This window comes from Mesoplodon bidens, assembly GCF_964165515.1.
Source record: "Mesoplodon bidens genome assembly, chromosome: 6".
NCBI lineage: Eukaryota > Metazoa > Chordata > Mammalia > Artiodactyla > Ziphiidae > Mesoplodon > Mesoplodon bidens.
In genome coordinates, this window is record NC_138162.1 from 5,186,006 (window position 1) to 5,207,505 (window position 21,500).

The 21,500-nt window shown below is 52.6% G+C and overlaps 1 protein-coding gene across 23 annotated transcripts in view; it reads right to left on the reverse strand.

Moving 5' to 3' along the window:
* The window catches only part of PRRC2B (proline rich coiled-coil 2B), a 92,133-nt gene that overhangs the window by 48,067 nt on the left and 22,566 nt on the right, over positions 1-21,500 (reverse strand). For 20 of the 23 annotated variants that reach the window (XR_014016016.1, XM_081236373.1, XM_081236363.1 and 17 more), the window contains exons 2-6: positions 11,569-11,738; positions 10,553-10,730; positions 7,660-7,762; positions 5,076-5,148; positions 821-964 (exon numbers count right to left, since the gene is read on the reverse strand). Coding sequence is in view for 22 of the 23 variants with exons in the window: in XM_081236373.1 (XP_081092499.1) it covers positions 821-964; positions 5,076-5,148; positions 7,660-7,762; positions 10,553-10,730; positions 11,569-11,683 (613 nt within the window). In the remaining variant the exon portion in view is untranslated. Of the gene's footprint in view, positions 1-820; positions 965-5,075; positions 5,149-7,659; positions 7,763-10,552; positions 10,731-11,568; positions 11,739-21,500 lie in introns of those variants that run through there. The other 3 variants (XM_081236362.1, XM_081236368.1, XM_081236365.1) reach the window with 2 other exon arrangements.

A 21,500-nucleotide genomic window follows, 5' to 3' on the forward strand; every position in this document is an offset into this window, starting at 1 on the left:
TAGGCCGCTGAAAAGGCAGTATGTTTTATGAGAGCTGCACAGTGATTGTTTCATTTATAGGATATCTGTTCTCACTTTGGGATACCTTAGGGATTAATCAAAACAAGCAGATAAAAGTCTCTCATATTTCAAAACCTGATCAACCCCCCGCCCCAAGGGCTACTTCAGAATCCGTGATTAGAACAGATGGAAAATCCCATTCCTAAACGACACCTTGTATACTAACCACCCAAGGCCACGAAGAAAAAAAAAGTACCAGTAAGAATTGCTACACAATCCTGCTGACCCCCTGGCCAGACCCCAGATGAGGGGTCGTGGAGGCTAGTGCTGGACTGGCTACTCAACCAGGGGAACGTGTTAAAAAAAAAAAAAAAAAAAGATTCTAATTTGGCTGGGGATGGGCGAGGGCTGGAAATCAAGACTTTTTAACAAACGCCCCAAGTGATTCTGATAGGATTCGGCCAAGTTTGGGAGCCACTGATTAGAAAACAAGCTCCTGAATCGGGAATCAAGTTAACTGACCCTTGGTCTGTCCGTCCTTGCCGTGACCACCCAGGTACAGCAGAACTAACATCTGATGACTGCTGGGAAGGCGGACAGGCCTGGTCTGACCCAAAGGACAAGAAAGGAGGCGTGACCTCCAGCCCAGTCCAGGGAACAAGTCCAGCAGATGCATGGATCAGGTACAGGATCAATGGTTGTGCTTTCCAGGCAGGGAACCTGGCTCCTCGAGAAACAGCATGCTTCTAAGGGGGCAGAAAGACAAGGGGAAATTCTGCTGTTCCCATGGGTGCCCAGACAGGGGCTGCAGTTCACTCACTCTGAGGGCGGAGGCTTGGTCCTGGCCCATACGACAGATCTAAGACGCCCTTTTCTTTGCCAGCCTTGTCCTGCCCTCCAGCTGCTTTCAGCGTCGGAAATTCCTCGGGAGAGAAGGATAATAGTCGGCTTGAGGCCCTTAAACCTGTCAAGAGAATTGGAGAGACGTATGGAGCAAGTGAGACTGGCATCAACAGTTCTCTGCTTTCACAACAGCACACGCTGGCAGCCACACTGCCCTGAAGGGAGCTCCTTCCTGGGGTGCTGTCTGCGCTGGCCTTCTGTGCCTGCAGAGTGGCACTAGGGTTCCCTGAGGGTGACAAAGGGAGGCTGCCCGCAGACCGCACCAGGTCCCTTGCCAGCCACCCTGCAGGAGCTGGTCACAAAGGGCAGGGGTAAGGTATGGCAGCGGTTCCAGTCCAGATCCTTCCCTCCCACTCCTGGAAGAAGGCAGTAAGGTCCTTCCAGTGGCCCTGGGGGGCAGATAAGCACGGTCTTTGGTGAAATCAGCCCAGTGAAGCTAACTGCTTTTGGGTGGAGGTAATGCCCGGCCCCCCAACGCCTCCACCCTAGATGTACGCCCTCACCCTAGATTTATGCCTCTTCGTGTGTCCACTCCCGTTTACTCTTTTCTACAGAGATCCTCAAGCCCTACAAGACCAAACATTTCATTCTTGCAATCTGGGAACCACTTCTTTGTTCTTTCATTCACTCCCCTACACTGTGAACTCTGCAGAGAAGAAGGCTTTTCTTAACTTGGCTCCAATCACTCACAGCATTTAGCACCGGGAACCTGCAATCGTCTTTTCGATGAATAGATAATAATAAACGATGCATTTTAGGGTCTAGAGCGGGATTTGGTCCCTCTCCTGGAATACACGGCACACGTCCGGCACCACACAAACTTAGCAATAACAGCAATATCACACAGTAAAATGTCCAACTGTGATGTGCCCTGATCCCTAGACAATACAGCCAAATCTGTCCCTAGGTATTACTGATTCGAGGACCTGCTAACTCAGGCAGACTTTGCTGGAAAGATGCAGCGGGGATTAGTGCAGATGCACAAGGCGGTGATTCATTCACCAACCCACTTAGTAAAAAGGTCCAGGGTCAAATGAACATGCCGGGGCGGGGGGGGGGGATAACTGGACACATTATTAACCAATGATTAACCTGAGAGACAATCGCCAAGTGTCGCAAAGGAGCACTACTGCTCACATAGTTGCTTCATTACGTTAAAAGGTCATTGGCAAGAATGAAACACGAAAGTCATGCTTTAAAAATACGGTAGAGGGACTTCCCTGGTGGCGCAGTGGTTGAGAGTCTGCCTGCCAATGCAGGGGACACGGGTTCGTGCCCCGGTCCGGGAGGATCCCACATGCTGCGGAGCGGCTGGGCCCGTGAGCCATGGCCGCTGAGCCTGGGCGTCCGGAGCCTGTGCTCCGCAACGGGAGAGGCCACAACAGTGAGAGGCCTGCGTACCACCAGAAAAAATAAAAAAATAAAAAAATACGGTAGAGGGACTTCCCTGGCAGTTCAGTGGTTAAGACTCCGTGCTTCCACTGTAGGGGGAGCGGGTCCCATCCCTGGTCGGGGAACTAAGATCCCGCATGCCACGCAGCGCGGCCGAAAGAAAAGAAAAAAAGTAGATAATTTGAAGTTAAAAAAAAAAAACCACAGCAAATGCCTAGTACTTTTTTTCTGCCTCAACAGGCATGAAGGTATTATCCTAATCATGAATTAAACTTACCCTCCACAGATAAAAAAGATACAGTGAAGAACTCAACCTGAAGTAGTCGTATTCCGAAGGTTTGAATGCCCTGTAATGTTCACCCACCAACCCCTCCTACCATCTGTTCTCTGCCACGAGAAACTGAGGCAGTGAAATCAGGGGCTTCTTCTGAGGCCCCAGATGGAGCCGCCGGTGGTGCTCTGGCAGCAGAGCCCACGAGCCATGTGCCTCTGGCCTCTGCCTGAACCACACAAGCAGGCGTCCTGGGCCTGATCCAGATGAAACAGACCGAACGACCACCTTCTACATGGAGAGAGTCTGTCAACTCAGGAAGAACCCTTCTGAGTTCCAAAGAGTCATGAAAATGTTTGCGGGCCACACCCCCAAATCCCCACAGCCCTGGTGGCATCGCGGGCTCGTGACCCCGGTGTAGGAGGGGAACCAGAAGCCGGGTTCCCGCCCCGGCCCCACCTGGTCGTCACGTGTCTGTTCTCTCCTCTTGGGCTACTGGGCTCTGCCGTCTCCCAGACGAGTTCTCACATGTTTACAGGGCATTTTACTGTGTTTTAGGATTATTTTCTAAATCAAGTTTTCTTTTGATAGGTAATACAATCAACAGGGTCAAAGGTAAAAAGCCTTAAAAGAGCGTAAACAGAAGCCTACCTCCTACCTTCGCGCCCCACCCGCCTACTTCAAACACCCTCACAAAACAGGTAGCCTTCTGTTTCGTTCCTTCTCTCCCCTCCTCTTCTGTTTCCTTCCAGAGATTTTTTTTTAATGCGCATACAACATTTTTAGAAGCGTTACTTTCCCTCTCCCCAGTTGTTTGCACAAATGGTAATATACTCTGCGTACTATCCCACACTTTTTTTCACTTAAGAATATGTCCTGGAGATCTTGCCAGATCAGTAGAAAACTGCTTTTTTTCCTTACAGCCAAGCAGTATTTCATTAAACTACCATCCTTTGACGGACATTTCAAGGGACTGTGTCCAATCTTTTGCTATTACAACGTTGCAATGAATCATCTCGTGCGTGTCCTTTCACACAGCTGTAAGTATCATCTACAGGGTGATTTCCTCCAAGTGGAACCGCCAGGTCAAAGGGTATCCTGCTGCTGTGTGACGGGCAGTGCCAATTTACACTAGTTTTTTTTAATCTCTGTAAGTTCTTGTTAAAGTAAAATGAACATTCCATTTACTTAAGGAAATTCCAAACGTACGGAAATGAAGGCTACAGAAAGCAAAGAACCACCGTTAACAGTCCAGTGAATCGTCTTCATCATGCCTCTGTGAAGACCTTGCTTCCGGTCTGAAGTGCCTTGTTGCATCCCCGCCCCACCTGGCCCCCCTCGCCCTCCAGGCTGGGGCAGCCGGCTGAGCTCCCCCTGCCCTTTCTCCTCCAGGCGAGCTGCGGCTCCAAAGCCCCCGTACACCTTCAGGCTGAGGAAGGGGTGGGCCTTCAACCGCACAGCGACCCGAGGCCAGAAGGGCCCGTCCTTGGGGCGTCAGAGTGGCAGGGGTGTGTGGGGAATGTGGCACACGGAGCTGGTTTTCTACTCTAAGCCATGAACGTAAAGTCTGGCCAGGCCTTGGCTGGCAGGGATATGCAGAAGGCAGAGGGCAGTGCCGGAACAGGGGCCAAGGGTAAAAAGGCAGCCCGTGCTGGTTTACAGAAGAAAAAGCAACTGCGGTGGAGCCACTCACACCACCATCCCTCTCCATCCAGCTCGGGGCGCCGCCCAGCGTGCTCTGCACAGCGTGCTGGAAATATGCACGCCAACACTGGGAAACCAGGAGAGTTCACGTAGAAGAATCTGGGTTTTTGGCTCCTCTCAAGAACACCCGCGGACCCTGGGCCCACATTCTCAAAGGGCTCCAGATGCTGGAGGGGAGCCAGATTCCCTCTGCCCCAGCGGCCCTCAGCCATGCCACTCGGGGGCCGCTCTGCTCTGGGCCTGCCTTGGAGCCATTTCAGTCTGTTGCTCGGCGTTCACTTAAAACTCGGGATGCTTTCCCCCTCCACTCACCCCACATCGTCCCCGTGCTGAACCACGGCAGCCGTCTGAGTACTTCCCCTGTGTCAGGCAGGACACCAATGTAACCAATACCACGCAACCTCTGCATGCTCTGGTGTCACTGCCCAAAAGCAAGCAGTTCCCAGGGCTGCTGATGTACAAACCCAGGTACAAAGCCAGCGCCCCGTAGGCAACACCTCCTCCCCCGGGGCCGGGGACTCGCTCCAGTAGCGGCTCAGCTGACGAGGGAGCGCAGGGCCAGCGCCGGGTCTCCTGCCCACACCTCGGGAGGGCTGTCCTTAGCAGTAACGTCCAATGAAACCAAAGAGCTGACCGTGCTCTGCAGAATCAGCACTTCCACCGCCGGGGCAAAGGCAGTAGAACTCGCTCAGGGAGGAGAGTCCACAAAGCTGCAAGCCGAAGACTGCCTGGACAGAACCGGAGCGGTCCAGAAAAGGCTCACATCCCTCCCACCAGCCCGCCACAACGCCACACACACACTTACCACCTTCGTGTCCTGCTGGCTTTCCATTCAGCTGTGCCCATGACTTTGGTCCACCTGGCGCTGAATTTGTATTCTGAAAGGAGAAGGACAAGGAGAGCACGGTCGGCCCAGTGGTCTGCCGTCCACTCCGAGTGAGTCAGAACAAGGTGCCCTCGGGTTCTCACCTTAGGTCCAGACCCTACACTGACGTACCTACCCACTACCACCAGCCAGGCAAGGTCCAACCACGTGGGCTTTCCACACAGCCTCCCACTCGGGCAGCAGCCCGGGGTCAGGACCCACGGCCCCACGACGGACGAGGAGCAGGCCGGAGGGCAAGCGGCCAGCTCAGGGTCACACGGCAGAGCCAGCGCTGCGCTCGGAACGTGCTGCCAGGCTGCCTCTCATGCCCACACAGAGCTACTCTGTCTTGCTCCAGGGACAAGACCAAACCCCAATTCTAGTGTGTCTGAAACACTGGGGGGCGCCGCTAACAGAACACACGTGCGGGAAAGCTCATGTGCCTGACAAGTCGCTGGCCGGGCCGCGGCACCACCTTCCACAATGACTGCCATGCCACAAGGCACCACTCCCCAGGTGCGAGGCCTTCCGCCTCCACTGATCTGGGCTTGCCCGGCTCGGCTCACCTCTGCTGAAAGCTCCCCGCAGGCCAGGCATGGTGCTAGGCACACCTGGGTCACTTGGGTTGGACACTCAGCTAGTGAGGCGGGACCAGGACTTGTCCCCACCCTGCCGGTGCCCAAAGCCCCTTCAGGTCCCCAACCACTGAACTCAGCTGTCTCCCCAACAACATGCTACTTAACAACTGAAGGTAAAGATACACAAATCCGATCTGATGCAGCATGACGTTCCGTCACTTACTGGACTAGATCCCGGATAAACAGTTACCCCGTCCCATCCTCCCCCTGCCGCTGCCACCACACACACTCAAGGCAGACGGCTGACTCTCTTGCCTTCGACGCAGAGCTGAGTAGGTGCAATAACCCATGTATTCATCACAGACTTGCCCTGAGTGCTTGCCCTGAGTGGCCCGGAATGCCCACAGTCCCCCGTGCAGACCACACAAGGGAAGTGCCAGCTCCGTGACAGGGGCAGGGCAGCCCCTGCCAGGGTTGAACAGCCCCTGAGGGAAGGGCGAGGCTCCAGACCAGCAGGAAGCAGAGGGGCCCCGGGGCACTGCCATCCCACAGCCTCCGGCTTGGGGTCTGCAGCCGCAGGGACGGCCCCCGCCCTCACCCACCGAAGGCACTAAACCGAAGAGAAGACCTAGGGGCCATGAAGGGGTTACTAACACTGTGGCAAATCTCACCCCAAAGCTGGGAACCACCAGGGGTCTCCTCCCAACACCGTCCCCGCACGAGAGGAGAGCTGGTAAGCGCCAGGCGGAGGGCCCGCGTGCCAGCTCCAGGACAGGGCCCAACCCGACCGCAGTCCCTGCGGCACGCGTGCTCCACAGGTGCCCAAGCCGCACGCAGGCCCGGCCCAGGCCTGTTCGTCTCTAACAAGCTTGGAAGGTGAGTCTGACATAGAGCCAGGGCTGTAGAAACAACCAGGGCTCCTTAATCACACTCAGCTTCAAATTCTGGGAAACAGATAAGAACTCCACACTACATGCTCTGACGGACCAGCAGGTCCCAGTGGATTTAGGCCAACGAACGTGCAGTCTCGCATGAATGTGGATTTCTTCTTGCTTCTCCTTTAATTTCAAAGCGCAGTTCAGTGTTGGGTAGGGAGGGTGTCCCTCTGGTAAAGCCATAAGCTTTCCCCGCAGACAGGGACGGCACCTCAGTCCTTCTACTGCCCAGGCAGCAATGCAAACTGAGTCGTTCTTTCAAGGGAGCCAGTGAATGCCAGGTATCTGTCTAGACTTTTTCTGGTCTTCTGAAAGATTCAGACATCTCGCCTAGATTTCTAGCTACCGGATACTGGCCTCCGTACCCCCAGACAGACACCAATGGACCAAGTACAATATGAGCTCTTGATTAAATCATGACTCTCTGTTTAGAGGCGTATGAAGTGCATCGACAAATAAAGGATTATAGCTCAGTATTTCCCAGAGCACGTTCTGAGAGACACTAGTCTCTAGAGACATTCAATGAAAAGAGGTTTCCAAGGACAAATACATTTCGGGACCGCTGTCCATGATGTCCTTTCCTCGGAGACTCACAGGACACATGAGCATACTGCAGACACCGAGAGAAAGTATGACATTAAGAAAACCAAGTGAAGGAGCTTGCTTCACTTTGTTTTCCAAACTCACCAGACCACTGAACCTTCTGTAGCCTAACACTTGCTGTCTCCTTATGGCACTTGCTTCTGGGGAGACACTGCGGGGGGCCCGATCTAGCCTGTAGCTGCCGGAGTGACTCACCTCAAGCTAAGGCAACTGGAATCAAATTAGGCGTCTATATTCTATTCTGCATCTGGGGTCTTTCCCAAGAGTCACTCATCAGGTTTGCTTCTGGAATGAGCACGTCACGCAGAGCCACGTTTCTCAGCGACAGCTCCCATTGGTCCCCAGCGCCAGGGAGCTCAAAGGCGCCGACGCCTAGGCAACCATCGGGACCGGGTCCCCAGCACCTACCTCCTGACTGATCGACTGTGTCGGTTTCTGCAAATTGGAGACAGATTTCTGCAAACCCGGCTGCGGCAGCAACTCCGGCGGCTGAGAGGCCGTCGCACTGGAACTAGACAAAGGCAGGACACACACAGGAATTAGACAGGCACCGGCCATGCCCACAAGGTCCCTCCACATTCCCGAGAAACACGGCTGCTCGCTGGCTGGGAGCAAGACCTCCTCTGGCCAATAAAAATACCTTCCGCGGCAGACTCCTAGGTTGGCCAAGACACCGAGAAACTGGACCACGTGTGAGGTCTGCTCACCGACACCTGATAGGACAGGCCAGCCCTCTGCCTTTCCGCAGAGCCTTCTGTCTGCAAAGACTGAAAGCTCACGGCAGACAACCAAGTGATGGAGGATTTGTCACGAGGGAGACCGCGTCGGGGCAGGGAATGGGCTCTGAGCTCCCGCCCCTCACTCCTGACCAAGAGCTCACAACTCCTCAGGGGCTGATCTCTTTGAAGCATGAGCAGATTTTTTTTTTAAACCTTCTCTTGGCTTATGAAATAAATATGTGCTCATGGTACAAATAAATAAATACATAGAACACAGAATTCGTCACGATCTCATCCTCCGGAGAGAAACTCAAGCAGATTTTTCTACGTATATTAGCACAGCATTTTGTAACACAAGTAGGGTAACACCATACATACAGTCCAGCAACTCGTGTTTTACTGAATGCCCTTGACATCTTTTCGTGACAACACATATGGATCTACTGCTTTCTTTTCATGACACAGTACAGGTGGATGGGCCACAATGTGCCAACCTCCAATTTTTCTTCTATTACAGATAAAACCGCAACGAGCATTTTTGTGTACACATCTTGGCACACTTGTGTGTACGCAATTCAGTAGTCTAAGTTCTTAGAAGTGAGACAGCTAGATCAAAAGATGTTTTAAAGTTTAGAACATACCGTGGAGCTACCCTCCAGCAAAGGTATGTCTGTCGATCTACACCTCACAAGTAATCTTTTGAGAGCAATAAGAAAGGGTTCTGAAGGAAGATTTCTGCCAACGTGCAGCCTTCCAGTCACTCCTTCTGTTCAACCTTCCACCCGACGAGCTTCGAGGAGGACAGCAGTCCCCCGGCCAGAATCCACCCAATGCCGGTGGCTCAGCTGAAGCCAAATTCTACACACATCCAAGGCTTACTCAACTGAGTAACTCACCACCTGTGATTATTACACAATGAAGGCCACTGAGCCTCCTCTCTCACATCACCTTCTACCTGAAATCGATGCTTCCAGGTGGCGTCACTTCTGTGGTCTCCAAACACTGAGTCCCAGCAGGTGTGGCCCCCCTACTCGGCCACCTCCCTGACAGCCTCGTGAGGATGTGGCCCAGGGGCAGCAGAGAAGCAGCGCCGGGATCTGCCGCCCCCAACAGCACCCACTCTTCGCCTCTGGCTGGCAGACACGCTTCAGTAGCACACTGGCCTCGTTGAAGATGCCTGATGCTTTCGAGGCCACTGGTGCGTAAGACCGGATAAAAGGAGGGAGCAAGGCTTTGTCCTCTCTCTCTAGAACTTTCAGTAGCAGAGGCATTTCAACGCTTACACTGAGCTGTCTGCAGCGTCTACACTTGAACAGAAGGAGCACATCCGCCACGTACCACCTCTGTGCCAGGCCCTGTGCTAAATACGTGACTTGGGTAAATCTCCTCCACTTCCTGTAGCCACCCCCGGAACCAGGTGTTATTTGTACTTCACAGGAGGACAATGACGCTCAGAAGTCAAATAAACCAGGTCCCATAAACCTAATAAACGGCCTGGCTGGAAATCACACACGTCTGTCCGGCTCCACAAGTCACACTATGCCGTCCATCAGGATGATCCCTAAGCCAACTGTTAGGAAATGTCCTAAAATCTCGGTTATTACTGATCATCTGACCGAATTACTGGCTCACTCTCTACATCTTGTCTGAAGTAACTACAGAAGTTTTACAAAAGCTATTGGCCACTTCCAATTAGAGAAAAGGACCCTGGTTGGCAGGCTGTGCTCTGGGCCACTTTTACTTTCTGGGTCCTGAGTATCAGCAGCCAGACCCCAAGGAAGACAGGGCAAGCAAAGGTATGAGGCTGGACGGTTCTGTTTTCACGGCAAACCCCAGCAGCAGGGTTCTGCCTGCCAGCCTCAGCGAGGCCCCGTCCTGCCCCAAACCCCTCCCAGCGCAAACCCCAATCCTCTTTCCTGGACACCCTACCGCTGGCTGGAACGCAGCCGGCCACGGGCCACGGAAGGAGGAACGAAGGCTGAGGCGGCACACTCGTGCTTTCAGCGCCACCACACAACAGCGGCCAGAACAGCCGCGCTGTCCCTCCAAGGATGATTTCTGTGCCAGATCCCGGGCCTCCAAGGCTCCCGTGAGTGCTGTGCTGGCGGAGGGTGGGCCTGCAGGGAGGCTGCGCGCTGACCCCGAGTGCCTGGACTGGGGTGGCTGTCCTCGGTAACTGGGTCCTACGGAGCACGTGCAGGCGCCTGTGTGGGGCGTTGCTGCCCCACTGCTGGGACGGCTCCACCTTCTCCACCTGGGGCCCAGCACCCAGGGACCCCAACCAGGTGAAGCGCTCAGCTCTGCCCACAGTGGCACCTCTGGGAGAGGTGAGCCCTTCTTAACAAGGCACAGGGACACTGGTCACCAGGGAAAGGCAGCTCACGGAAACACTGCTGCATCGGCTCCCAGAGCCAGGAAACATGAAGGCAGGGAGCAAGGAACAGCTAAGCAGCAGGAGTCAGGGTGAAAGGAGCTTCCTCTGGAACCTGCCCGGTTCTCCAGAGCTGCCCCTGCAGAAGGAGAGGGTGCCGGCCATGGACAAGCTCCGGCTCCTGGCCCACCGCCCGCCCCGCCGCTCTCACCTCTTTGGGTCTTGCTGATCCTGCTTGTTTGCCCATCCCGTTCCGTCCTTGGGTACTATAACGATGTTGGGGTCGTTTCCTTTGTTTTCAGACTTCAAGCTTGGCAGGTTTGCAGGCGGTGGCATACGCCGGGCTGTGGCAACTTTCCCGAGACTCTGTAAGCCATGTCTAGGAATAACTGTGTGGAGGGAGAGGTGGAAAGAGATGTTGCACAGAAAGTCATGGAAGGAAAGATGCTGGGTTCATTCAGCTGCTCTCCCAAACTCTAGAGGATAACGGCAGAGGCAACCAAACAAAAAACAAGGGACAGACCCGCCACGGAAACACACAAAAAGTGCTCGGTCACTTGTACTCAGTCCTTTTACAAGCTCTTCACCGAGGACTTCAGAGACACAGGAGATGCTGAAGTCTGTGCGGAGGCTTCCAGTTTACTCGTGGGCAGAAGCCTCAGGGCGTTTAGGACGTGGGGGAGGGGCCAGGCCTAGAAACCTCCATCCCACAGAATGACAGCCCTGTGCAGAGGGGAGACTGCTCTGGCCTCGTTACAGCAGGACTGAGGGGACAGCCTCGCCTAGACCCAAGCCAAGCCTGAGCAGGGCCCCCGGCATCCATAAAACCCTCAAGGGGTGTGGTCAGAATCAACAGGAACTTTCCCCACCAAAAGCTCCGGAATATCAGAACCATGAAACCTGAAGGGGTAACTCTAATGCAAATTAAATTCCATTCTACCCATCGGGCTCAAAATATCCATGGCTTCAATAAGATAAGACAGATGAGGAAATAATCCTAGTACAGCAGAGTCAGGATATTCCAGGCTCTGAAATCAGACATCAGATAGGAGCAGAGGGTGACTTGTTTCCCCTGAACTACAGGATGACCACCACGTGCCCAGAAGGCTGGTCTGCATGGACCATTCCCGTCTGACCAGACAGGGGACTCTAGGTTTTCCTGATCCTTGACCTGGAGCTTCTCACTTAAGGGAAAGCGTAAGGAACTGGCCTCCAACACCCTCTTACCTGAGGATCTGATCGAGTCTACTGATTTTCCTTTATACTTATCAAACAGGCTGAGAGTCGAATACTTGCTTTTCCCATCCTTGCCCTTGGTTATTTGCCCCAAACGATCGGACATTGCGATGAAATGTCATCTAGTAAGGAAATTTTTCTCGGCACCGCTCCCGATCTGCCTTTGAAGTGGGGGAAAAAAAACAAAAAGAGTGTTAATCCACCAGAACCTCTGATCCAGTGGACAGCATCCTTTAGGGATCATGGATCTCCTTGAAGATCCGAAGAAAGCTTTGGACGGACTCTGTCCCTAGAAAGATGCCCTTAGCACGCACTGGCAGTCTTGCTCACATTTAAAGAGCAACGCTAAGAACTCTCCCTGCCTGAAAATCAGCTGACTCTATCACTCACCAACCACACTGAGATGTAAACTTCTACACACTGAGTCAAGGACAGCTCCTCAAGGTGGAAAAACAAACGCTCGTCCCTTGTAGCACATCCACATAACATCGAAAATAAGGTCGTCTTTATGGAAGGCTACTGTCCATTTCAAGGATGAGCAAACCCAAACCAAAGGGAAGCACACAGTCAGGAAATCACCCAGGTACAGCCAGGTGCAGGTACCTTTCAAACTAAAGAACCAGCACCCAGAGGGAAACACCTGCTCAGGCAACAAGAGCAGGGCTCTCTGAGGTGCAGACGGGGCAAACAGAGAGCAGGCCTCCCGGTGCAGAGCCCACGCGGCTTCACTGTCCACTCCTGCCCTCCATTCAGAGAACATCTTGAAAAACCCACCAAGGTAGAAGCTTCTCCCCTCTGCCGCTTTCTAACTTTCTACAGGCTCCTCTAGGAGCACCTTCCTCATTCACTTCCTCGCTCATCCACTTCAGTACTCAGTTAGGCCACCTGCCAGCTCCAATGCCTTTTATTCCACCCTCACCCTTGGCCTCGCTGGCTCTAAACTTGACCATGGAAAACTAAAACTTGTACAAGTGACCATTAACTCCCATTAGAATTAATGTATGGAAAAGAAAGCTAAAGCATCCATTTGGGCATGTCGGTAAAATGACAAGACGGAGGTAACCGTGAAAACATCCATGACTCATAACAGGCACTCGGTGTAGCTGCAGCAGGAAGGTCCGTCATTGCATCCTCTTCTGAAACCACGCCGGCCAGAAGAGCACATCCAGTGAGCTGGGTACATCCATCCTTTCATTCATTTCACATGAAACCTGCTACTCAAGACCCACTGGTCACTGTCTCAGGTACAGGAACAGATAAGCACGCACTCTGTATCCGGAAACACTCATGCACCTCAAAGGATGCCTAGGGGTGAGCGTTGTGAGCTGCACACGATGTGCAGGGGTCACCTACCAGGTGCAGCTACAGCCAAGGGAGAGGCTCACGTGCAGCACCCAGTCCCCAGGAAGCGAACCACACTGCAGCGTCCAGGAGACAGGGCTCCATGAAGAAACAAACCAGCAGAAACGCTCAGGTGCTTGCCAAGCTTACACGTCGGAGCACTCAACGCCAGCCACCCTCCCCAGTGCCTGCCTCACGTACCAGGAGCAAGGAACAGCGATGACAGGGAGGGAAACCAGCCAAAAGTGTCCAAATTCGGGCTTTGATGCCAAGGGTCCCAGGACACACCCCTTTATCTTTGAATCTCCCTCCCCGAAGCTGGATCCAACGTCAGAACTAGTAATTACCTCTCCTGGCTGCTTCCCCCAGACTAGGCTGTAAGCCCCTCCTCCAGGAAAGGGACTGGATCCTGTTTGTGTCAGACCAGTAATTAATAGGCTTTCAAATGGAAAACAGCCTGAAATTCTCCATTAAGACTAGATGAGATCTAATTTTTAGACACTTGTCGTATCAAACCAACAGAAAAGGTCACTGGGGTAGGAACACGAACCCCTCCCAGTACACATGGGCACACACACATTCCATTAGGAACAAAAGCCCTTGAGACTGCCACCAAGGTGACGGCCACACGTGGCCCCAGCCTGCACAGCTCAGTCTAAAACAGGGATTGGCAAACACGAGTCAGGGCCCCAGCCAATGGCCTGTTTTGTAAGGCCCTCAAGCTGAAAATTATTTCTTTTTTTACATTTTTCATATTTGTTTTAAAGAAACAAAAAAATATGCAACAGGACAAGTAGCCTGCAAACTTTGCTGACTCTGGGTCTAAAAGGAAAAGCCTTAAACAAGCACTTTTGAAAAGTCTCCAGGTGGAAAATGTATGGGCAGCCTGAGAGGGCAGCCCCGAAGAGGCCCTACAGCTCCAGCAGGGGTCCAAGGAGGGGCCCCGGCAGAGGGATGGAGTCTCTTATTCATCCGTAGGAGACCATTCCATGGGTTATAACTGGGATACTGAGGAACTCCTGGCACTCTTTACAAACTCGTGTGACCTGCTGAATAACAAAAACGTTGATGTCCTAACTCCCAGAACCTGTGAATATGTCCCCTTCTCAGGCAAACGTGTGATTAAATTAAGGATACTGAGCTGGGGAGATTATCCTGGATTATCTGGGTGGGCTCAAGATAATCACGAGGGTCCTCACAGGAGGGAGGCAGGAGGGTCAGACTCTAAGCGGGTGACAACAGGAGCACAGGCTGGAGGGGTGCTCTCTGAAGTTGGAAGGGGCCACGAGCAGAGGGATGCAGGCCGCCTCGAGAAACTGGAAAAGGCCAGGGAACGGATTCTCCTGCAGAGCGTCCCCCAGAAGGAGCACAGCCCAGGTGACACCTCGATTTCAGCTCAGCAAGATTCATTTCAGACTTCTGACCTCCAGAACTCAGAGAGAACACACCTGTGCTGTTTTCAGCCACTAGATTTGTGGTAATTTGTCACAGCGACAACAGGAAACGATTACAATCGTTTATTCAACATGTTTTTACTAGGCAGGCACTGTCATGTGCCCAAGCCCTGAGCTGGGACTGGGATACAGCAGAGGATAACAAGCTCCACCCCACGTCCAGCCTACAGAGATGATGGGACTCACCCACGGTCACACAGCCGATTAATAAGAAGCAAGTTCCAGAATCTCTCACTTCAGCACAATGATGGAAAATGCTAACTTACAGCTACATCTCTGCTGTCCCTGACCACAACCTTCACCTGACCACTGAACCTACAAACACTTCTGAACAAAGCCAGTGATGCCTCCTTCCCAGCCACACAACTTGCAGGACTACAGATGCCGCATCATTCATTTAAATCCAGATAACTAGTTCTTTACTAAATTAAAAACCAAACCAACAAAGAAACAAAAATTATTCACCAGACATTCTGGGCCATCAAATTGCTACATTAAATCTTAACATGCTTGATTTTTTAAAAATTTATTTATTGTATTTATTTATTTTTGGCTGCGTTGGGTCTCTGCTGCTGCATGCGGGCTTTCTCTAGTTGCAGCGAGCAGGGGCTACTCTTCGTCACGGTGCGCGGGCTTCTCACTGTGGTGGCTTCTTTTGTTGCAGAGCATGGGCTCTAGGTGCGTGGGCTTCAGTAGTTGTGGCACATGGGCTCAGCAGCTGTGGCTCACGGGCTCCAGAGTGCAGGCTCAGTAGTCGTGGCACACAGGCTTAGTTGCTCCGCAGCATGTGGGATCTTCCTGGACCAGGGCTCGAACCCGTGTCCCCTGCACTGGCAGGCGGATTCTTAACCACTGAGCCACCAGGGAAGCCCAACATGCTTGATTTTTAAAAATCAAATGTCTTATAATTCTGAAACGTGACCAGAGAAATTCTTGTTTCTATAGATACTACTAAAAAGTCTTCTGGGCCTCCCTGGTGGCGCAGTGGTTGAGAGTCCGCCTGCCGATGCAGGGGATACGGGTTCGTGCCCCGGTCCGGGAGGATCCCATATGCCGCGGAGCGGCTGGGCCCGTGAGCCATGGCCGCTGAGCCTGCGCATCCGGAGCCTGTGCTCCGCAAGGGGAGAGGCCACAACAGTGAGAGGCCCGCGTACCAAAAAAAAAAAAAAAAAAGTCTTCTTAAAATCTGTTAATCCATGGAAATGTAAATTGGTGTAGCCACTATGGAAGACTGTATCGAGATTCCTCAAAAATTAAGAACAGAACTACCATATGAACTGGCAATCTCACTTCTGGAAATTTATGCAAAGAATATGAAAATACTAATTTGAAGAGCTACATGCACCCCTATGTTCATTGCAGCATTATTTACAATAGCCTAATGGATGAATGAATAAAGAAGATGTGGTATATACACACAATGGAATACTACTCAGCCATAAAAAAAGATGAAACTTTGCCATTTGTGACAACATGGATGAACCTTGAGGGTATTATGCTAAGTGAAGTAAGTCAGACGTAGAAAGACAAATACTGTATGATTTCAACACATATATGGAATATAAAAAACCAAACCAACAAACAAAAAAATAAATGAACAGACCAAAGCAAACAAAAACACATAGATACAGAGAACAGAGCAGTGGTTAGCAGAAAGGAAGGGGTGGGGAGAGGGCGAAATGGGCAAAGAGGATCAACGTATGGTGACGGACAGAGAATAAATTTTTGGTGGTGAGCACGCACTGGGGCATACAGAAGTAGAAATATAAGGTTGTACACATGAAACATATGTTATAAACCAATGTTACCTCAATAAAAAATAAATCTTAAAAAAAAAGCCTGTCAGTCCAAACTTCTGCCAGTTCACTGATACAAACCGATCTTTCTCTGATTCTGTACTTCCTGGGCCCATGGGCGGAGGTTAGGGTAGACACAGAGCTCTCAGTGGGTCTTCCTCGTGACACCACGCTTCTCCAAACTGACCAGTCCCCACACTCACACTCAGGGAGCACTAGGAGACCAGAGCCTGACCGTACCCCCACTTTCCACACCCCAGAAAACAATAAAGAAAACCCTGGCCAAGGGGAACTAAGAGGTATTAGTTGGTCAACAACTGTTGCTTGAACTATGTCTTCTAAATAAATTCAGCCATTCAGCCAACACTTATTGAGCACCTGCTATGTTTAGGGAATATGCTTTCTATTCCTTTTGACAAGAGGCCCTTGGTGAAGCCAAAACAGGGAACACACTGGACTAACGTCTGCAACTAAACCCATACATGCACTTTTTGGAGGGACCCTTCTCCCACTTTTTAACCAAGTTTTGTACCTGCTGGGCACAGTACTGGACTCTCCAGACCTCAGTTTCCCCACCTACAGAACTGAGGGGCAAGACAAGATTTCACAAATGCCAGCGGGTTCTAAAATCAAACATGTCAATGTTAATAACACACAGCCATGGAATTACACGATTTATTGTCAAAGCAGCCATGTCTTACCACACATCGGGACTGGATTCTGTATTTCTATAGAAATCTGGGGTGCTAACAGGCAACGCTACCGAGCCACCACTGCTTCGGAGACACCACCTGTGGGGAGGGGGCCTGATACTTGTTCACTGCAATGCTCCACAGTCAGACTGCACAGATGGACATCCTTCAGCCCAATTCTCTCTTAGAGCAGGGTGGGCAAATCACAGTCAGCCTAAAGAATGCGCAAGAGGCCACACATGTTCCACAAAGCAACAACTTATTTACTACCTGGCCCTTTACAAAGCAAGATTACAGACACCAGCCTCAGGGCATGCAAGGGTTCATTTATTAAGCCAGATTTCACTGGACACAAATCCAAAATACAAATAAAAACACTCTGGTTTCCCCAACGGTATGAAGGTTATGTATCTCCTCCAGCGAATCGGTGTCAAGTTTGGGGCCCAGCTCTGCTCCACACCCATCTGGCTACTCTGCTTGCCCCTCGGTTTTCATAAACATCACCAGTCTCACACACACTCACTCACTCACTCACTCAGTCACTCTCTCACTCACACACACACACTCACTCACTCACTCAGTCACTCTCACACACACACACACACACACACACACACACACACACACACACACACACACGCGCTCCACTAGCCTGTCAGATAACAGAGAGACTTGCAGGCAAACATGTGGGTGTGAGTCATGAAGCTGGGGAGGCAGGGAACACGCTTCTGGGTGGGTCAGAGGCATGTCCATTCCAGCCTGCCTCGTGCCTGGATCCGGACGAACCAGCTGAGACACCGGGTTCTGCAGGCAGCACAGACCAAGCCTGGAGCACAGCCACGGCTTTCACGCTGCTTGCTCTTCCTTTTCTAGGCAACAGAATTCATTTTTTTTTTTTTCCCTAAACAAGATCTAATTTGGAACCTCAGTATTACATATAAAACAGCTACAAGCCAAGGGAGCGCCGTCCGCCAGTCCTGCCCCCACTGCTGGAAGCCTGCCTTCCCACGCAGCCACCTGAGGCCCCGGCTGGGCGCCGAGGCATGTGAAAACGGCTCGCCTACAAGAAACAGAGGAAAGAAGGACCCCAAATCCGTGTGAAGACAGCTTTGGGGAACGAAGAAAAGGACATTTTAACACAATTCCAGGTCTGCCCATTTTGGCAAGTTACCTACAGAAGTGCTGAGAGAGGCCCAGGCTCTGCTGGAGCAACACAACCAGAAAGATTCACCAACAAAGGCAACTTAGTCACCAGGCCCCAAGCCTCCAGACGGTAGGCCCAGCCGTCCAGCAGGTCACCAGACGCCTGCTCTCGGTCCACCAGAGGGAGGACCTCCCGCCCTCCAGCTTATCAAAAGCCATTTCCGAGTAACAGGATTCATTTCACTCCCACTTGGGTACCAGCCAGCGGCAGACGGCCGCCCAGCCGGGGACTCCCCGGGGAAGCGCTCCAGCTCCAAGCTCAAGGCAGGCCGGCATCCTGCTGACACTCACTGCCCTCCATCCTCTAGAGGACACTACTGTCATCAGCCTGCTTTACAGAGGGGGACACTAAGGTGAGGTCAGGGCAGAGAAGTCCCTGCCCAGGGTCACAGGCTGGAGCCCAGGCAGGAACACCAGGCCACAGAGGGGCCCTGACGCCAGGCTGCTGAGGCTCTGTCTATGGGAGGGCGAGTGCACTGGTTCTGACATGGGGCGGCGCCAGCTTAAGGCTGCCTTCTGGGCGACTGCACGGATGACTGGACCGGACAAGCCGTTCAAAGATGAACACTTTATACACGCCAGTGCTGCCCACAGCCAGATTTACATCGGGGCAAACCCAGGCTTTTCACAGGTCTCCCTGAGTCCGGTAACATTTGGTCACATCCCCTGCTTTCCTAAGCAGTCCTCAGTCCTCAGGACACCTGGAGCCATCACCACCGACAATGAAGGACCCAATGCGAGCTCCAGCCCGGACCCCACCTGCTCAGAGCGGAGGTGGTCGGTCACCGGGGAAGACCCACAAGCTACAGAAACAGCATGTTCGGACTAAGTGCCACTGGCTCGAGACACAAGCAGAAGCCCCCAACCAGGGTGGGGAAAAAGGAAAGCATAATCCTACAGGAAGGGAAGCTGAGAGCAGCCCGGATAAACAGGTCAGGAGACAAGCACGGGGGCCAGTAGAGGACCTGGTCGTCACACAGTATGCTTGTCCAGTCTCACTCAGAACATAAAGAACCATTCCCCACAAAATCTGGGTACAGGATGAATAAACAATTCCAACCTTCTCCAACATGTCAATGTCTGCCAAAAAAAAAAAAACCTCCAACATGGGGGAGGCGCTACATCACCCAGTTCAAGTTATCAGATGTGTGCTGCCGGCTCTACAGAGCTACTAGCTGCTGGGGGTGTGGACTCAACGAGACCCCAGCCCGCCCTCCAGAGCAGGCTCCAGAGGGCAGCATCTCCATCACCGCCACTCAACCGCCCAGCGCTGCTGCAACCACAGACAACATAAACAAAGCAGCAGAGCTGGGTTCCAATAAAACTTTATTTACAACAACAGGAGGGGGGCTGGATTTGGGGCTGCAGTTGGCTGACTCCTAGTCTAAAGGGAGAATCAGATGTGGAAAAGAATACATCACAGTAAAATGGATTCAACAAAAAGGGGTTCACATATCCCCCAGGACTACGTCCCAGGACGAGGCAGGAGTGGGGGGCGGGGATGGGGAATCCCACCTGGGTCTGCAGGGAAGCTTCTGCTTCCTCACTCAGCCACAGCATGACCAATCCACACCTCCAGCTTCCAGGGGCTCCCTACAGGGCCCCAATCAGAAAACCAGGGCGGCCCGCCAGAAGCACAGGGCCCCACACCTCTCCAGCCCCTAGGAGGCAGGAGCTGGCCCACCTGCAAAGCTGGAGCCTGGGCCCAGGCATCCCACCTGCAGGAGCCCAGGCAGGTGAGGTTTCTGCGGGACAGGCCAGCACAAACCTCTCCAAGAACAAGCTGCCTGCAAAATAAAGGCCTGAGGGACCAACAAAGGGCTGGGGTTAAAGGAGACTGGAGCCACCACCCGAAGAGGTCCACACCTCTGAGGGAACAGCAACACCTTAGGAACCTACAGCAATTAAAACTAGAAGGGCTGAGCTGCAGGGGCCAGAGCACTTCCCCGTCCCCAGCTCTCGTGCACACTTCAGGGGCTGCAAGCCCCACCCCTGCTTCCCTGAGCCTCAGTCAGAGCCAGCGCTCCCCGCCCTGCCCTAAACCCTTCCACCAGAGCCAAACCAGGTCACAAGCACCTGCTCAGACACCTCCAACCTCATCCCACTGCTCCAGGGTCAAATCCAAACCCTCTAGGCCAGGGGTCCCCAACCCCTGGGCCTCGAACTGGAACCAGACCGCACAGCAAGAGGTGAGCAAAGCTTCATCGGCCGCTCCCCCAGCACTGGCATCACTGCCTGAGCCGCCCCCCCTCACCCCACCCCCCAGACCCCATCCATGGGAAAACTGTCTTCCATGAAACCGGTCCTTGGTGCCAGAAAGGTTGGGGACCGCTGCTCTAAGCCAACACACGGCCCCAAACCACCACCCAGTCTCATCCCACCCCATCCCCTGCCACTTTCATGTCTCCAAAACAGGGGTTTGCATCTTGCCTCCACACTCGCCTGTTTCCCTGTTGACTTAACGGAGATGAATATACTGTTACCCACCTCACAGGTCTGACATCAGGAATAAATGAAAGAACGAACACAACACACGTGACCCAGTTCTCGCTCGCCTTCAGGCAACTACCCTGGCTCCGCCCGACCATCAGCCCTGCAACACTACTTCACCCTTCCAGACTCCTACGCGACCAGCGAACCCTCCAACTTCCCACCTACCTCTGGGCTCCTGGGCTCCTGGGGCTCCTGGGGCTCCAGGAACCGGACCCCACTTTGACGTCTCACAGCTTAAGGGCCCTGATGCAGAGAGGAGACGTTCAAAACCACGACTGAAAATTCACGGGTGTTTAGGATCTGCTTGTGGACCCCTTTAATTAATTCTCAGGAGACAGAGATGCACTCTAATGCTAAGAAAACCCTCGAGATCAACACTCCACTGTGACCACGTTTTACACAGCACTAAACTGCCCCCAGTCTCAAGGTTTCCCATTTGAGGGCAATAAGCAGGGATGTGCAATGCAACCACACGCTGGTGTTAGGACTGCCTGCCTTATGGAGGTGGATGATCCCGGTCCCGCTCATTCGTTCACCCATAACATTTTTAGAACAAAAGGAATACACACGCCTGATATAGAAAAACTGCAAAGCCTTAAAAAAATCAAAAGTGGTCACACCCGTCAGCCAGCTCCCAGTCACACTGCTGGGTGTCTCTTCACCAGCGCAAGTCACTTAAATTCAGGGGCCACCATGCTGCTACTCTAGTCTACTGTGGTTTTGTTTCCTATTTCAAGAGTTCAGCAATGAAGGTCATAAAACACTACATAAATTCTAAACAGATTTGCTCTTTGTTTAAAAAACTTTTGAAAATGATTTTAAGGAAAGCTTAGAGAGTACTGCAGACAGGCCAAGCACGAGCACACGCAGGATGCTGTCCCGGCCAGCGGGGACTTTGTTTACACCCAAAACCTTCCCCGTAGGAATGACGTCACCTGTAGCAG